The sequence below is a fragment of the Leopardus geoffroyi genome, chromosome D2, assembly GCF_018350155.1.
Source record: "Leopardus geoffroyi isolate Oge1 chromosome D2, O.geoffroyi_Oge1_pat1.0, whole genome shotgun sequence".
Lineage (NCBI taxonomy): Eukaryota > Metazoa > Chordata > Mammalia > Carnivora > Felidae > Leopardus > Leopardus geoffroyi.
The window spans coordinates 38,183,866-38,201,357 of record NC_059334.1 but is presented as its reverse complement, the minus strand read 5'-3'; the positions used below and the strand labels follow the sequence as shown (position 1 = coordinate 38,201,357).

Here is a 17,492-nt window from a genome sequence, read left to right as displayed (position 1 = left end):
AGAGAGGGAGACACAGAATCGGAAACAGGCTCCAGGCTCTGAGCCATCAGCCCAGAACCTGACGCGGGGCTCAAACTCACGGACCGCGAGATTGTGACCTGGCTGAAGTCGGACGCTCAACCGACTGCACCACCCAGGCGCCCCAACAAATACTAGCTCTTTGTGTGACTTCAGACGAGGTACTTAAACTCTCTGAGCCTCAGTTTCCACATCTACATGGTGAGGGTAATTCTTGCTTTGTACGATCCTGTAAGAAATACATCCAGCAGGAATGTACAGCGTGTCTCAAAGGCTGAGTGGTGTGGCCCCAGGCGGTGCAAAGGAGGATTTTAGCTCATACTCGATCCTGGCACTCAACAAGAAAGTCATACCCTGATCAATTCTTTCTTAAGCCTAGTTGCCACGGAGACAGTTGGCATGTCTCTACCACCTCAGTAACACTCATCCGTTTCTCTATTTAGCAAAGGGAGTCCAGACCTCGGGGTGAGGGCCTTGAGTTGACAGCCCTAACCTCTGATTTGATAACATCATTTTTATTCATTATGTCTATTTTTGTACTTTCCTCTTATTCATTATTTGTATCCATATATTGTTATCTCATTTGTGGTTTTCATGATCATTTATTTACCTTCTATTTATGGCAATGCTAGTGTTCCACAAGGCTAGTGTTACAAAATTTCCTTTTGCAATAAATTTGAATAAATAATAGGAGTCAACTGGAGACAAATGTTAAATACTAGTAAAGGTAGCATGGTGATATAGTGAAATTGTGAAGATGACCTAAGAATAGGAGAAATGCCTGTATTAAATGTGGGGATGTGCCACATGGCAATCATGGGGGTAATCGTGACTGTTACTGCCTTAGAAGGAGGGGGCATGGGCTGCCTACATGCCATTTCTCTGCTTGTCATCTCAGCTCCCAGGTAGTGCAGGTGACGCCAGTCTCCCTGGAAGACCCATGGATGAAAGAGCAGAGCGAACCCTCTGGGCGGTGCAGTGTGAGAATAAATTCCTTCAGTCTCCAGATTGGTTCTGACTTAAATGGTCTCCCCCATTGAATTGAACAGGAAGCCATTTAAATGGCCACCAGATTGTGAACCATTGAACTTCTACAATAATGACAGAGGGGCTGGACTTCCCATCTGAGCCATTGTACTTTAAACAGAATATGTGCTACCTTCTGAAATAAAAGCCACTTATGCATCCCAGCCAATCCGTCTCAGTAGAGTGCCACCAAGACAGATCTTGATAGAAGAGCCAAGAGCAAGTCAAATAAAAAGCTTTAAGTCCATGACTATCCATCACCCAGGGAGTTCCCAGGACTGTTAGGGCAGTTTGTGGGTTACTTTGTTCAACGCATAGCTTTCAATTTTGTTATAAGGAGGGAAGAGCGAAATGAGATTGATAGATAACCAAAAGGATGTTTTTGTAAGCCTCCAATTCAGTGTAGCACCTTGCAGGAAATTCATTTAGCACAGTGTCCGGATGCTCCTGGAGGCTTTCTGAAAGCAAAGACACAGCCACGTACCTGGCAGCATCTGCCTCTAACAGTCTGGTCCGTTCCAGCTACACAGTGCAAGGTGTTTTTCCAGGAGTATCTCAAGGATCTAAAGTTTGTGCTCATATAAGCCCATGTCAGAGGTCCCCAGAAAGAAGGAGCTGGTAAAGCACCCACGGGATGTTTGCAAACAGCAGTGGCTTCAGCACCTGGAAAAACCAGAGGTCACTCCTCTCTGGGTTTGGATTTGCTGGAATGGCCATGCAGAATCCACTGGAAAAACTTCCCTAGGTGGTGGACTCAAGGACTCAGGTTCTGGCCAATGGTGAGGATCTACCTCTCCTTCTTATACTCAGGCTATATTCCTAGAATAGTGTTTCATAGATTCCGGAAATCTGTGTTCTTCTGCTGAAACATGGCAAGCCCCTTCCATAAATACCTAAAATAATTTGTCTCATATTTATTTATTTTGGAGAGAGAGACAGATAGACAGACAGTATGGAGGGGGGACAGAGAGAGGGGGAGACACAGACTCTGAAGTAGCTCCAGGCCCAGCTGTCAGCACAGAGCTCGACGCGGGGCTCAACCCACAAACCGCAAGATTATGACCTGAGCCGAAGTCAGATGCTTAACCACTTAACCCACTGAGCAACCCAGGCGCCCCCCATAAAGACTTCTAATAAACTTTCCTCTTTCACTCAGTGGCTAGTTTATTGGTCTGTTGCCTTTATGTCTCATTCTTCTTCAACTCCCAGGGTATTGCTAGGTTGGGTTTTTGTCTAGTCTTGTTTGTTTTTTGCAAAAATATTGCAGAAGCAGGATTTCTTGATTTCATACAGGTAGCTTTACCTCTTATAAAAATACCACCGTTTATAATTTTTGAAGCCATGAAATCATTCTCTCATCTTTGGGGAAGTAGAAAGCTTGACAACTATGGTATAGATACTAAAGCTGAAGAAGGGACGTCACCTCCAGGGAGGCCAGGTGTCAGTGTGAAAGGAAGGGATGGACCCTGCTCTGGATAATGTTGTGCCCAAAGTGGACACCAAAGGAGCAGTCGGAATTAGAAGTCAACGAAACCCACAGATGTCTGACTTTCGACTCGTCTTTCCTTATTCTCAAGAAGGCTTCTGAGTGGGATGGATGGTCTCAGCATTGTCCTTGCGTGCCAATGTGACACAAGCTTCCAGGCAGAGGCAGGAGGGAAGCCCTCAGCTCATCTGCACAGTCCCTTTTATGGTGCAGTCATTAGAGCGCCTTTTAGCATGAGAGATGAATTCCGTGCTAGACTGCCCAGATCTTGAACCACTGTTTCTACAAAGACAAAATTGGGGACCTTCTCAGAAAAGGATTAGAAAGTCTCTTGGTTTGGTTTGGGGCACCTGCCTGGCTGGCTCAGTCTATAGAGTATGTGACTCCTAATCTCAGGGTCGTGAGGTTAAGCCCCATGGTGGGTGTGCAGTCTACTTAACACAAAAACCAAAAACGTCTCTTGGTCTGGAAATAGGAATGAGTTGGGTAGTATCGAGGAGTATCTCTTCACTTTTGGCTCCTTCTTTCCCCACCAGAAAAATGGGTGGACTAGTTTTTGCCCTGCCTACTTCCCAGAAGCAAGGCCTATAGTCCTGGCCTTCTGGTCTGGTGACCACTGATCACAGAATGAAAGGGAAATGGGAATTTGCAGAATTGTTATTCGGAAACTCGGGAAGAATGCAGGTGGGAGTTGAATTCAAACTACGCCTTGGCCCCTGAGTTAGGTCTACTGGGACCCAGCCAAGGATGCAGTTTAGGGGAATGAAGACTATATTCTTGCAAGTTTGTATCTTGGCTGGCCCTGGGGACAATGACCGAGGAAGATGTGACACTATTCTTCACATTCTTCACTCAGCATTGGCTGATATGAGGCCAGCAGTGCAGTGCAAGGCTGGGAGGAGTCCCACAGTCGGGTTGGCCCACACATGCACTCTCCCTGGAAGACAGGTACTGGATCTAGGATGTACAGATGTTAATGGTAATCTTCTTCAGGACATCTTTTTGGCTACTATGGATCATTTACACATAAGTTCTAGGACTTATTTAAAAAGATGGTACATTTCAGAATATGCCATCTACTGAAATATTAATCAATTATTTTAAAAAGCATGTTTTTTTGGTGATATTTCATGACATGGAGAAAAATACTCACAATTTAATTTTAAGGGAAAATAGGATAAAAACTAGATGTTCAATCTAACCCTTAGTTTTTCAAAAATACACCCCTGTTAAGGATATAATGTGAAAGAAATATATAAAAATATCAATCATGGTGGGGTGCCTGGGTGGCTCAGTAGGTTAAGGGTCAACTTCAGCTCAGGTCATGATCTCACAGTTTGTGATTTTGAGCCCTGTGTTGTCAGGCTCTGTGCTGACAGCTCAGAGCCTGGAGCCTGCTTCAAGTTCTGTGTCTTCCGTTCTCTCTGCCCCTCCCCCGCTCACACTCGGTCTGTCTCTGTCAAAAATAAATAAACATTAAAATGTAAAAAAAATCAATCATGGTTATTGGTAGGTTGTGGGATTCTATTCTTTTATGAAACATTTATTTTCCAAATTCTTTTAGTCTGAATTATTCTCATAAGCAGAAATAAACATAAAATAAATATTTATTATAAATAAATTCCTCCAAGTTTGCTCTCTGAGTCCCTCTCTCCATCCTGGGGACCAATGCTTCCTTCTGGACCTCAGAGGCTTTTGGGCATGGTTTCAGGGGTGGACTCTTCCTTGTTCATTATAAGTCACAAAGAGAGACGTTGCTCCAAAGGTAAGGTGCTCTTGTCATGCCCAGTAACTTGACAGATCTAAGACTCAGTTTCTTACCTGTAAAATGGGAGAATGGCTACTGTCCTTTCTTATGGCACAAAGAGATTATAAAGAATGAAGGAAACAAGGAGGGGGAGAGTACTTTAACCATTTAGAACAAAACACAATGGTAATTTAAGAAGTGGTAAGTTGCCAAGGGTAGTTACAGCTTAGAAGATCTGACATCAAAGCATGGTAACAATATCAACCCTGTTAACCGCCTTTATCACAGTACTTTTATATGTTGGTAGGGCTGGCAATTGGGTAATTAATATTGCGGCTGCAGGATTTTGCAGTAGGACTTTCTTTGGAATTTTCACACCAAATTTCTGACTATTTTAATAGGTCCCCTTTGCATTCACCAAATGATGTCAAGTACCAGAAATGGTCACCAGAGGGCGCTAGATCACTTACGGTGTCCCCCTGGCTTCCGCATAACAAAATCACCATGATTTATTACGTCGAGTATTGGAACTGGGTCTAGGCAGGAAAAAGATGAAATCTATACATTAACTATGATGTTGAGCCAACATTTAAGTAAATAAGCTTCTTTTTTCCTCCTTGGCTATTACTTTAGTTGCTCTGCTTTTTTCATTTGTATGTTAATGTACTTTTATTTATTTCTTTTAAATCAGTTGAGATAGTTCAGATTAGAATACTTTACAAACTTGAAACCCTGGTTTGCTTTGAAAGCCGAGATAGGCACATGTTCACATGGTAAAGAGGCTGCCCTCCCCCCTGAGAAGCTTATAAATGTATTTAGAAATAAATAAATGGCCTATATTGTTTTTAGGAGGGGGGGGGGTTGAAGTTTCTATTTGTGGTTAGCCTTTGAGTTCTTGTGCAGTGGCCCTCAGTTCCCAGCCTGCAGACACACCTACAAGAGGGGACATGCACTGGGGCTGTTTGGAAGTGCTTCTCTATACTTTGCCCTGGAGTCCATCTGGGGACTGGCTGTGGGGCCCTCCAGGTCGTAGTGTAATTGCTGCAGCAGACAGCGGGAACGCTTTGCCTCAGTTCTCATCCCAACTGAGGGGACTTGTGGGGTGCGGAACAGCAAAGCAGGGGGCAAGGAGATAGTCCTATCTGGACCCCTCTCCCCCATGGCCTGGTGCATGCACACACACATTAAGTACTGGGTTGGGGTCAGAACATCTGGTCAGAGTTTGGCTCTGTTTTTTGGGTCACAGCCAAGATCCGTATAATGTTTTCTTTTTCACCTTACCAATAACCAATGTTATTTGTGGGTAAGTGGGTAGAGCAGTTCCTGTTTATATTCCAATTTTATGAACGAGGAAGCAGGCACCTAAGTTTCCTTTGAAGTTTGAGGTTCCATTCCATCTGTGTATAACTTTTTCCTCAATTAGTGGGGCCAGGGGCAGGTTTTCCGAACTTGGTGCTGAAGTTGGTGGATGATAAGGAGGTAGCAGGAGAGGTGGGCAGGTGAGCCTGGTGGATGGTGGCACTCTTGCATTCGCTGCCTACCGGTCGGGCCATCCTGGGAGGTGGTGTGAGACTGGGGTTGTAGGATTGGTAGGGTATACCGCAGCGAGGGACCCTGATGAATCCCAACTCAGCCTGGGTTTTGTATGACACAGAAGTTGCTAAAAGCTTCAACCAGCACAGGCAGGGGTGTGCAGAGAGCAGGAGATAGGGCCTCCCAGCACCCTGTGGAAGGACGATGGGGTGGTGGAGGTGACAGTGGAGGAGATACACTGGTGGGGATCCTGCAGTTGGGGTGACCGAAGTCACAGCAACCGGTGGCTTCTTGCTAGTATCCCCAGACTGGTGTTGTAGGGGAACTCAGGCTGTGGGGGCTGTTCAGGAAGGCCTGGAGGGGATTCACTGGTTTGCGGAAGCTCAGTTGTAGGAGGGAGGAAATCCATTCTGGGGGGTTCACACCCCCTTGGGCAAACAGTCCTATCCTTCTCTGCTCTTTTTATGCTATGGGTGTTTTATTTTCAAAATTTAAATCTTGTACCTGCTTTAAGGAAAGTCCTTAGCATTCCTGGCATATGCTGAGGCCCAAAGGTAGCAAAGTACAGCTGTTTAGAAGGCTAACAAATCAAAGGAATCCCAAGGTCACGGTTTACCTTCTTGCACATCTTCACGGCACTTCTGGGCCTGACCCCTAACCCAGTGCTGGGAAGAACCCAGGGCCTTTGCATGGACTAAGGCAGCATAGATGTATTGTGTGGCTGCTGAGCATGAAGGAGGAGGTTTAACACTGTTTTTTGAGTACCAAATATTCAAGGGCTCTTACTCATTCTGTTTCCCCCTTTGATGCTGGCCTTGACCCTTTTCTAATGAGTGTGTGTCTTGAGCCCAGTGAACGTATTCTGAATGTGTCTGGAGAAGCTGCAAACGTTCCCTTCAGCCTCTCTGTCCAGCTGGGCCTCCCTTCCCAGGTCCTCCCCAGCATCCTCCAAGGGCGGGTGGGGTGGGAGGGGGTGGTGCTCTGGCTCAGGCAGAAGCAGCACTTGCCTGCCTACACAGTTAAGGTTGCTAACTTGGCCCTCACCACAGGAAGGGCTGAAAGGAACCTGATAATTCCAATTAGGCTTAAACTAATGAGCCGGAAACTTTGGGGAAACCACTGAAGGGAGACTGTGACCATCTTCCTTCTAATTAGCACTGGAAGACCTTGTGGTCCAACTGGTAGCCAAGAGCTTTGAAGGGCAGTGTACAGAGGGAGCAAAATTTCCCAGAGCTTTGCAAGAGGTATTCCCCTGTGGTGTAGGGATAGAGGCTGCTGAGGGGGGAAGACCCTAACTGGGGAAAAGCAGGCTTGGATGGCGCCTAGAGCGCTCCTTCTCCCAGTGGCTCTCCTCCCACGATGAAGCTTGGGGCTAGATAAGAGGGGGAAGGAACACTTCGGGGAACTCTACTGTCTATTGAAGCCTGCACCATCCCTGAGGCCAGGTCCCCACCCTGCTCATCTCTCCTCTCAGGCAGCCTCTGTCGCTTAAAAACAGGCAGAAAAACCACCTGCTGCTGTCAGGGGCCACAGACCACCCTCCAGCCTCCAGCCGTGCGTGGGGCACTGGGGCACCTAGGAAGAGGGGAGGGAAGAAGGAATTAGAGGCCCGAGGTGGGGGGGTCGAACTAGGGTGTCCTGGAGAAGGGTCCTCCTCACTCCCGAGGCCCGAGGATTTGGAGGTGTCCGGCTGTGTGTCGACAGCTGGTCACTCCTTCGCTCCCCACCGGGGGCTCCTTTGGTAAAAACAGCCTGCCATGGGTGCCCCGCCATCCTCCTCGGGGCCCCGCGGGTCGCTCGGGTGGGGGCGCAGCACCTTGGAGAGAGGCTCCCGATCCCGCGCCCTGACTTGGGGCGCTCTCCCTTGCTCTCGGGGGGTCAGGGGCGCGCGCCCGGCGGCCGCCGAGGGATCAGTCTGCCCCCTGCCCGGCCTCGAGCCGAGGCGAGCCGGCGCTGCGAGCCTCCTCCCCTCCCGCCTCGGGCGGCCTGAGCCCGCGCCCGCTCCAGTTGCTGCAGCTGCTGCTGCTGGCGGCTGCGGGGAGCGCGGGGAGCGCGCCGAAGAGGCTCGGGCGGCGAGGACGGGGACGAGGAGGAGCCGGAGGAGGCGAGGAGGAAGAGCGAGGGGAGGCCGAGGAGGCTCAGCGGCGTGGCAACGCGGCTCGGGGATCCCTGGGGGCATGGGCTAGCGGCCGCGGCGGCCTGGCAGCGGGACGCAGTGGACCTTCCGTGGCCCGGCGCGTGCAGGGGCGGCGAGCCGGAGCCGAGCGCAGCCGGGGACCGCGGGCTGGCGCGGGGGTGTCCCGGCGGAGGGGGCTGATTACCCGTTATTAACTAGTTGCCACCTAATAAGCCAGGAGCGGCGGGTGAGCGGCGCGGGCTGCGCGCGGGGAGGGTCCCGGGCCGGAGCGCAGCGCACTCGCGTGGCGCACGGCGGGCCGGCGCGCAGAGCCAGGGCGGGCCCGGGGGCGGCGCAGACCCCGGGCGCGGGCGGCCCGCGGCGCCCCCTCGCTCTCCGCGCTCGGGGCCGGCGCAGCCCCGGGCGAGCGGGGCGCGGGCCGGGGCGGGGAGCTGCCCGCGCGCTCCATCCCCTCCCCCCCGGGCGGGAGGCCGGGGGGAGGGCGGGCGGCGGCGGCCCGCCGTATATATCTCGGCGCACCCCGCCAGGTCGCGCACAGCGCCCCGAGCCCAGGCGCCTCCCCGCCCCCTCCCCGCGCTCCGCGGCGGCGGCGGCAGCAGTAGCAGCAATATGGCTGTTGATGGGTGTTCGGGGTGGCGCTGGCGGCGGGAGGAGCTCCCCCGAGCCCCTGCGCCGGCTGCCCGTTGCTAGCTATGGCAAATGGTGGCGGCGGCGGCGGCGGCAGCAGCGGCGGCGGCGGCGGCGGCGGAGGCAGCAGTCTTAGAATGAGTAGCAATATCCACGCGAACCATCTCAGCCTAGACGCGTCCTCCTCCTCCTCCTCTTCCTCCTCCTCCTCTTCTTCCTCCTCCTCCTCTTCCTCCTCGTCCTCGGTCCACGAGCCCAAGATGGATGCGCTCATCATCCCGGTGACCATGGAGGTGCCGTGCGACAGCCGGGGCCAGCGCATGTGGTGGGCTTTCCTGGCCTCCTCCATGGTGACTTTCTTCGGGGGCCTCTTCATCATCTTGCTCTGGCGGACGCTCAAGTACCTGTGGACCGTTTGCTGCCACTGCGGGGGCAAGACGAAGGTAACGCGTGCCCCGGGCGCCCGCCCCCTGCGCCAGCCCACCTCCTCGCTCCTCACCGCGCCTTGCCGCCCTCCATCCCTGCCTGCCTTCCCCGCGCGGCTTGCCCTTCCCTCCGCTCTCCCCGCGCCCCGCTCGGCGCGGCGGGCGGTGCGCCCGGGCAGAGGAGTTGCCCCCAGCCGGTGCGCCCCGGGACGCGGACGCCCGGTCCCGCGTCCCCTTGTTTACGGTGGGGTCGCCGGCGGCCGCGGTTGGGGCCGGGCGGGGGACGCGCGTCTCTCGGTTGCCGGGTGCGGGTTGGGGAGATCCGAGCCCGCGGGCCCCGAGGCCCCGGGGGGGCCGCCGGGTGCGTGTGCCGGGTGCGGCGGCCGCGTTCCTGGTGGTGGGCGAGTGGGAGCACGGCAGCCCGCACTCTAGAAACCTGTTGGGGACAGGAGTTCGCGGAGTCAGAAGGAAGGGGGAAAGCCTTTGGACAGGGGAGAAAATCTTTTGGACTAGGGAATCCCAGGGGAGGAACCTGGCCAGAGGAAGTGGGGGATCTCGGGGACAGAGAGGGAAAGTTGGGGAGATGCATCCCAGTTTCGGAGGCAGCCCGCGGAGGCTGCCACTTTAGGAATGTGGCAAGGGCGCACATCTGATGTCACCTTCCTCTCCATCCCTTGGATATTCTTCTGGAATATACCCCCACCCCAAGTTCTTCAGCCTGTGTATTCTCGACCCCCAAGCCACCCCCTTTAGGTGCCCGGAAATGCCGCCAGCAGCGGGGAGCAGGAGCAGGAGGTCCGCCCGAGAGCCTCCGAGGCCGCGGTTTCGCGCGGAGCCTCCTCCCCAGCGCTTTTGAGGTGGCTGGATGTCGGCTTAAGCTATTCCTGGCGCATAGACGCCCACCAGCACCGAAGCTCACTACACCTTAAGTATGGTTGCTAGGCTGACTGCCTGGTCTGTCGCCGTGTCCCTAGAGATGTCCTCTGCCCTCCCCCTCCCCCTCTCCCCCCCCATCCTCCCAATGGCTGAAGGTGAGGGGCTGGGGCAGTTTTTCACAGAAAACTGAATAAGAGAGAGAGAGAGAGAGAGAAAGAGAGAGAGAAAGAGAAAGAGAACTGGAAAAAAGAGGGACCGAGCTGCTTTGTGTTTGAGTAAGTCCCACCCTAGGGGACTTCACAGCGCTAACATTTTCGGAGGGAGGGGAGATCAAGGGGAATTGGCCAACAGTGCAAAGTGGAGGCAGATCTTGGTCGGGATATTTCACACCTCTTTTCTAGCAAAGTGAATCCCAGGACCCCTCAAACTTCCATAGGACTCGGCAACTTGTCGCAGTCTCCTTAGCTGCTCTGGGAAGTAGGGAAGCCGGGGGCTCTGGGTGAAATACCGAGGACGAACCCAGGCTCCCTCTCCTGATCATTAATGATACACTGCGCTGGGTGCTGGAGATCAGCTGAGTTTTGTGGCAGGCACATTTGTGTTTTGGAAAATACTGGTGTGTTGGACATAAGGGAGAAAAATAAAAGCCATCTCTGTCTTTTCTCCTCCCACTTCTCGGGAGGCTTCCAGATGTTGGCCAGCCAGCTTTCTTTGGAGTTACCTCCTCTGCCATGGGGGTTCTCCTTCCTTGTCCAGGTGAGAAATCTCCCACATTCCTGAGAAGCAAACAGGTTAAGCAAAATCTGAACCACAAGACCCTGAGATGGTGCTTCCTGCCTTAGCCTTTCTCTTACCTGTGTCTTTTTTTTTTTTTTTTTTTTTTTAGTATTTATTTTTGGGAGAGTGCAAGTGGGGGAGGGGCAGAAAGAGGGGGACAGAGGATCCAAAGTGGCCTCTGAGCTCACAGCAACAAGCCCGATTATGGGGCTTGAACTCACAAACCACAAGATCGTGACCTGAGCCGAAGTCAGAGGCTCAACCGACTGAACCACCCAGGTGCCCCTTACCTGTTTCTTCAACATCTTGACCACACATTCCCTGTCTCCTCCTTCTCTCGCAGTCTTTTGTCTCGGAGGGTTTTTTGTTTGTTTGTTTGTTTGTTTTTTCCTTTACTGAGGGTCAGTGTCTGCCCTTAGGGGAGAGAGAACTCCTGGATGTGTGCATCTAAAATGTTCTCTAGACTAAGTGGTTTTGGTGAAGTTTTTTTTTTTTTTTTTTTTTTAATTTTTTTTTAACGTTTATTTATTTTTGAGACAGAGAGAGACAGAGCATGAACAGGGGAGGGTCAGAGAGAGAGAGACACAGAATCTGAAACAGGCTCCAGGCTCTGAGCTATCAGCACAGAGCCCGATGCGGGGCTCGAACTCACGGACCGCGAGATCATGACCTGAGCCGAAGTCGGACGCTTAACCGACCGAGCCACCCAGGCGCCCCATGTTTTGGTGAAGTTTTGAACAGCCTCCTCATCCTTAAGAAATGGGGCCTTCTTGATCGTAGTGAAAACTTTTTCAGCGAGTCAAAATAAGTTTTGGTATTTTTGTGATCCTGGGGTTTTAAACACGGCTTCCGAGTCCTTTTACTCTAGGGGTTCATGGATGCCACTGCAGTACCTGTGATGAAATGCTAATTGGATGGCTCACGTAGAGAATCTCTTTCATAAATGATGACCAAGCATAACTTCTGTCGGTCTTCTTAAGTAAATAGGTTTTTGGCAACGATCATGAGAAAAAATAATCCCTATATATTTTAGGCTTTATTTTGTAGCTCCAAGACCTGCTGAGTTGACGTCACTGCAAGTTTCTACAAAAAAATCAACCTGGGATGAGAGACACTTGCAGTTGGAGGGAGGATGTGAGGCCAACGTAGCACGAGGTCGGGTCACTTTTGATCCCATTAGAGTCCACTTTAAAACATTCCCAGAGTTACTTAATAACTGCCCCTTGATTTGCTCACTTAAACCATGTGTAGCTGGCTCATTACACCCATTAATAGTAACTTAGGCCCCTTCTAAGCTTTACTTTGTACCCCTGAGGTCTGTATTTTTACTGCCATCCTGGTTTTTTGTCTTACAGTCTTTTTGTTTTCCAAGTATTTGCTAGTTGTTGAGATGCGGTACAGAAGAATGCATTTGGCCTAAGTTTGGAATAATTATTCCAGTGCTGGGCTTCCCAGGCAAACGTAGACTGCTGGGGCATAGAATTCTGTCGGCCCTCAGATGTGCCCACCCTCACCCTCATTCAGTCTCAAGACGGTTTGACCAGCAGCTGGGGTCCCATGGAGGCCTGGTTTTTTAGCATCTGAAATTCCACGGGAAGTAAATTTCATCAGGGCACTGTGACATCACAAGTATTTGGCCCCTAGGACAGCATCTTCCTTTTTGATCAAAGGAACCCAATCTTCCTTTTTGATCAAAGGAACCCGAGACTATGGACGTGCCTCCCGGGGCATCTCAGCATTAGTACCTTTGGCCTCTGAATTGTAAATGGTGAGTGACTTTACTACTTTGAAAAGAATGGCGTGTGGACTTTTTTTTTTTTTTTTTTTTTTTTCAGGAAATGAGAGAACTAATCACATTGCCCCCTGTTGGGAACTTGGGCACAATCATCCGGTACTGTGTTCTTTGCTATACTTTTTCACGTCATTGTTTTTTTCTCTGTTGGGTTTCATCAGAGCTCTGTGTTCACCAGGCTGTGATGTTTTGAGGTCCAATCCAGTTGCGAACTGTAGTGAACAGTGAGCAGCTCAGGCAGCCTGGATAAGGCCATGACCTTGAAGAAGTCATTTACCATCTCTGGTCTCTTTTTCCTTGTGTTTAAAATGTGGAGATTGAATTCTCTGACTTCTGATGCCCCTTCCTGCCCCGTGACTCGGTGTCAGAGGTTGGGAGGAGTTGAGAAACTATGGGTAAAGTTTCTAGCTCAGAGTGTGTTTTGTTTTGTAATTTTCTGGCAAATTCTTTAGGAATTCAGCCTTGGAGTGCCTCTGTGTGTTTCCTCTTCCAACACACAAGCTGCTTCTCTTTAGATTAGCCTGGGGAAACTGAGTCCAGCTTTCAATGGAGCTGCGGCTCACTGGGGGACCTGGATGTGGCCAGGCATAGGCTCTCGCCTGCTCTCAGTTTGAGCTGTCCTCCCTGTAGAAGTTGGGCTTGATCGAGCCTGGTCTGCATGTAATGAATTATTGAGGTATTGTCTCCATGGTTGTGTCTGAGAAAACAACACGTTTTCTCTGTCAGGTTCGTGACTAATATAAACATCAGATCCCGTTATGGCTTGGTAATTACCCAGGGTCTGGCCCGATGCATCCAATCAGGACTGGAGCTCCAGTGCCTCAGAATTCTTGATTCCAGATCAGACCTGCAGCCTCATCTCGTCTTGGGGATTGCCTGCATTGGATGACCTTCAGATAATTCTCTTTGATCAGGTCACTTAGGGTGGCCTTGGAGAAGCTCTCAGGTCCCAGTCACAGGGGAGTTAGAGCTGACCTTCCCTTGTGCAGAGAGATTTTTGCTGCTCATTCCTGGCTCTCTTTGTGCAAATGCACACTTCAGTAGAGATTCAGCAGTCAGACCCAAGTGCAAATCCTGGATCTTATTAGCAGGGCATCTTTGGCTGTTAGCCATATTGCACCTTGGTTTCTTCATCTGTAAAAAGAGCATAATGATGCTTACTTTGTAGGATGCTTATGAGGAGTAGCAATAATGGGTATACAGGACCCAGCAAATGCCTGCCACTAAGCAGGCTTCCTGTAAGTAGCTCACAAAGTGGTGAGTTTGTTTTCTCTTTGATTCCTTGCGTGTTTGGCCCCAGATAGGCACAGACGACAACAAATAGAACTTTTGAACCCAAAGGAACCTCTATACTCTGAAGTCTACTGTCCTTGGGTCAAACAACCAGCTAGGGTGACACTGAGACTTGGGCTCATGGCTCTTGGCTGTGGCAAGGCTGGAAGATTGGGGAGGGGCAGCCAGGGAAGTGTCCGTGGATGGGGGCCTGCCAGGACAGCTGCCGTTTTGATGGTGGGGACATCAGTAGACCAGCGTTGACCAGTGTTAACGCTGTGGGGCTCCGGGAATGATAGACTGAGAGGGTGTGAAATGTTTGGTAGGAGAGCAGGGCTGGCCAACGTCATACCATTGAGAAGGGAGGACTTTCATCCCATTACCCCAGTCCAGAGCTCGTAGACCTGTTCCCCTGACAATGCCACAGTTTCCTGGGCAGCGTTCTCTGTAACAGGACCAGCTTTCCTCCCAGTGCTGTTTCCCAAAGTGCATTCCGTGGAGCACTTGTCCTTGCACTTACCTTGCGGAAAATGTTGTGAGTCTTGGCATACCTGAGCACCCCCTTGAAGAATCGGATCACAGGTGGGGAGAAGCCCTGTAGTAGAGAAATTGGTCAAACTGCTCTTAACCGGGCTCACTTTGAGCAGCCTTGCCTTGCTGTCAAGACTGCTGTGTAGTACCTGAGTCCGCCTGTGACCTTGGGCAAGGACTTCACTGCTCTGTGCCTCAGTTTCCCCATCTGCAAATTGGGGATTGTAACAGAGCACAGCCCTGTGGGGTAGGTGCTCTCTCTAGCCCTATTTTGTAGACTTTCCTAGGAGGACACTGGTGACCTAAAGCCTTGGGCTGACTCTGTATCCAGGTGCCCTGGGGACTTATCCAAACATGTGTCAGGAGGAAAGGAAGAGCTGCCCTATCACGTGGTCTGGGGCAGAGAGAATTCCAAGGCCAAGGCCGAGTGGGCCCCTTCTTTGCCTTGCTCCTGTCCTTTTTCCTGGAGGGGGACATTCATTGGGTGTCTCGTAGCATGGAGTAAGTTCTTGCTTTGGGTCCCTCTCTCTGTCTCACCGGGGCAGGAGAAGTGTGCTGCTGAAACCGCCTGGCACTGGATTGCAATGCCAGGACCTCTTTCCCAAAGTGGGCAGCAGGGGGGCCCCAGCTCACAGTGGCAGTGGCCATATGCTAACTTTTGAAACACAGCAGGCAACACCACCATCTTGGGACTTCAGAGCTGTGGAGTCCCTGGAGGGGTGCCCCTGTGCCTCCAGTGGAAAGGGCTGTGTCTGTGCAGTGATTCTGAGCTGCTGGGTTGTGCGGGAAATACTGGCCTTCGTGGACCCGTGTCTGGGGGTCAGGCAAGGCCAGGCCTCCTGCAGCACCTCTGAGATTCCACAGCCTTTCGGTGCATGGCAGGGAGCAGATCAAAAGTGCTTCCTTTTTTGAAATGCTACTTAAGTAGGTGGAATCCTGACCCTGGGCACACAGAGAAGGACTCTCCCCCTCCCAGGCAGAGTGTCTTAGCATTCTGCGTAGAAGTCTCAAGGAATGTTCAGTTGGGATATCAGATCTCTGCTTTGGAGGGCTGGAGAGAGTGTTTGTCTGGTCCCGGGGCTTGTCACATGTTAATATGCATAAGAATCACCTGGGGTAGCCATTAAAAATGCAGCTTGTGATTCCGACAGCAGGTCCAGGGTCGGGCCTGAGATTCTGCACATCTGACAAGACACGGGGGAGGGCGGGTGCCTATGTTGTGCAGGCCACACTTTGAGTAGCAAAGATCTGGATCATTCCCACCCTCCAGTCAGTCCCTCCCTGAAAAAAAAAAAAAAAGCCTATTTTTTTTTTTGGTTTAATTTAATTTTTTTAAATTTACATCCAAATTAGTTAGCATATAGTGCAACACTGATTTCAGGACTAGATTCCTTAGTGCCCCTTACCCGTTTAGCCCATCCCCCCTCCCAAAACCCCTCCAGTAACCCTCTGTTTGTTCTCCATATTTAAGTCTCTTATGTTTTCTCTTCTTCCCTGTTTTTATATTATTTTTGTCTCCCTTTCCTTATGTTCATCTGGTTTGTCTCTTAAAGTCCTCCTATGAGTGAAGTCATATGATATTTGTCTTTCTCTGACTAATTTCACTTAGCATAATACCCTCCAGTTCCATCCATGTTGTTGCAAATGGCAAGGTTTCCTTCTTTTTGATTGCCGAGTAATACTCCATTGTATATATATGCCACATCTTCTTTATCTAGTCATCCATCAATGGACATTTGGGCTCTTTCCATACTTTGGCTATTGTTGATAGTGCTGCTATAAACATGGGGGTGCATGTGTCCCTTCGAAACAGCACACCTGTATCCCTTGGATAAATGCCTAGTAGTGCAATTGCTGGGTCATAAGGTAGTTCTATTTTTAGTTTTTTGAGGAACCTCCATACTGTTTTCCAGAGTGGCTGTACCAGCTTGCATTCCCAAAAAGCCTATTTTTAAATATGGAAATTCCCAGCTCTTCAGAGGTGGGGAGGGATCCTGTGCCAGGACAGCCAGGTCGGGACGACTCCGCACAAGCCCCTTGGAGCCTCTGCGGTTCAGACTGGGCCCTGACTGCTAACACCCACTGTTTGGGTGCCTTCTCCCAAGGAACCCACGAGAGCTGCTGGTGGAGGGTTGGGTTGTGGCGGCCAGAGCAGTGGTCCGCAGAGATACAGGGTGGGGTGTGTGCGTTCCCCGCCCATCAACATGCGGGTTCCCCCTCTCGCCAGTTGGTCACACTGCAAGGGGCTAGGCTTCTCGAGGTCCAGGATGGCAAGTCTGCCAAACCAACTTCTTGCAAAATTAAAGGCTTGTGGCGTAGCCAGGCCTGCGCTGTGGTGATGCTCCAGGAAGCCAGCTGCTGGCCATTCCCTCTGGAGTGTTTGAAGTCCGCGGACAGCAAGACCGCCAGCCCGATTTTCCACAGGGACCTGGGTGGGTCTTCCCAGATGGAGGGTTCAGCTTAAAAGGGTTGGACTCAAGACCGATGCTGAGTGTGGGGAGATGGGTGGTGCGGCATGGTGCTGGGCCCCCTCAGCTGCTCTTCTCAGGGTTTCTGTCAGGGGAAGTTGAAAGTCGTTCTTTTGTCACCCTAGCGTATTAGGGTTGTTTGCAGCTCACACCGCCAGGGACCCTGTCTGGAGCTGTGCTGTTGATGTGGTTGCACTGTCAACGAGGAGCAGTCGGACCAAGCTTTGAGCCCTGAGCGTCTTCAGCGGCCGGAAGGAGGAAGGGCTTAGTGCAGTGGCAAGCACACAGTAGGTCCTCCGTTGAATGTTATGGTTACGATTGTTGTTGTTGATTTTGCTTTTACCACCTGGTGAGTACATACTCTGTGCGCAAACCAGGCTGGGTGCTAGGGGAAGAGTAAGACCCAGTTGTGACTTTTTTTTTAATGTATATTTTTGAGAGAGAGAGAGAGACAGAGCATGAATGGGGAGGGGCAGAGGGAGACACACACACACACACACACACACACACACACATACACACACACACACACAGAATCTGAAGCAGGCTCCAGGCTCTGGAGCCCGACACGGGGCTTGAACCCATGAACTGCGAGATCATGACCTGAGCCGAAGTTGGATGCTTAACCGACTGAGCCACCCAGGGACCCCTTTTAATGTTTATTTTTGAGAGAGAGACAGACACAGAGTGTGAATGGGGGAGGGGCAGAGAAAGACACACACACACACACACACACACACACACACACACACACAGAATCTGAAGCAGTCTCCAGAC

The 17,492-nt window shown here is 51.2% G+C and overlaps 1 protein-coding gene across 44 annotated transcripts in view; it reads left to right on the top strand.

Annotated features, from left to right (window-relative positions):
* The first annotated feature begins 7,686 nt into the window (after positions 1–7,686).
* KCNMA1 (potassium calcium-activated channel subfamily M alpha 1) overlaps positions 7,687–17,492 on the top strand; it is a 729,677-nt gene continuing 719,871 nt past the window's right edge. For 15 of the 44 annotated variants that reach the window (XM_045437780.1, XM_045437773.1, XM_045437772.1 and 12 more), the window contains exon 1: positions 8,353–9,017. In XM_045437780.1, coding sequence (XP_045293736.1) covers positions 8,640–9,017 — 378 coding nt within the window. In that variant the 5' untranslated portion in view covers positions 8,353–8,639. Of the gene's footprint in view, positions 9,018–9,246; positions 9,823–17,492 lie in introns of those variants that run through there. The other 29 variants (XM_045437759.1, XM_045437758.1, XM_045437757.1 and 26 more) reach the window with 6 other exon arrangements.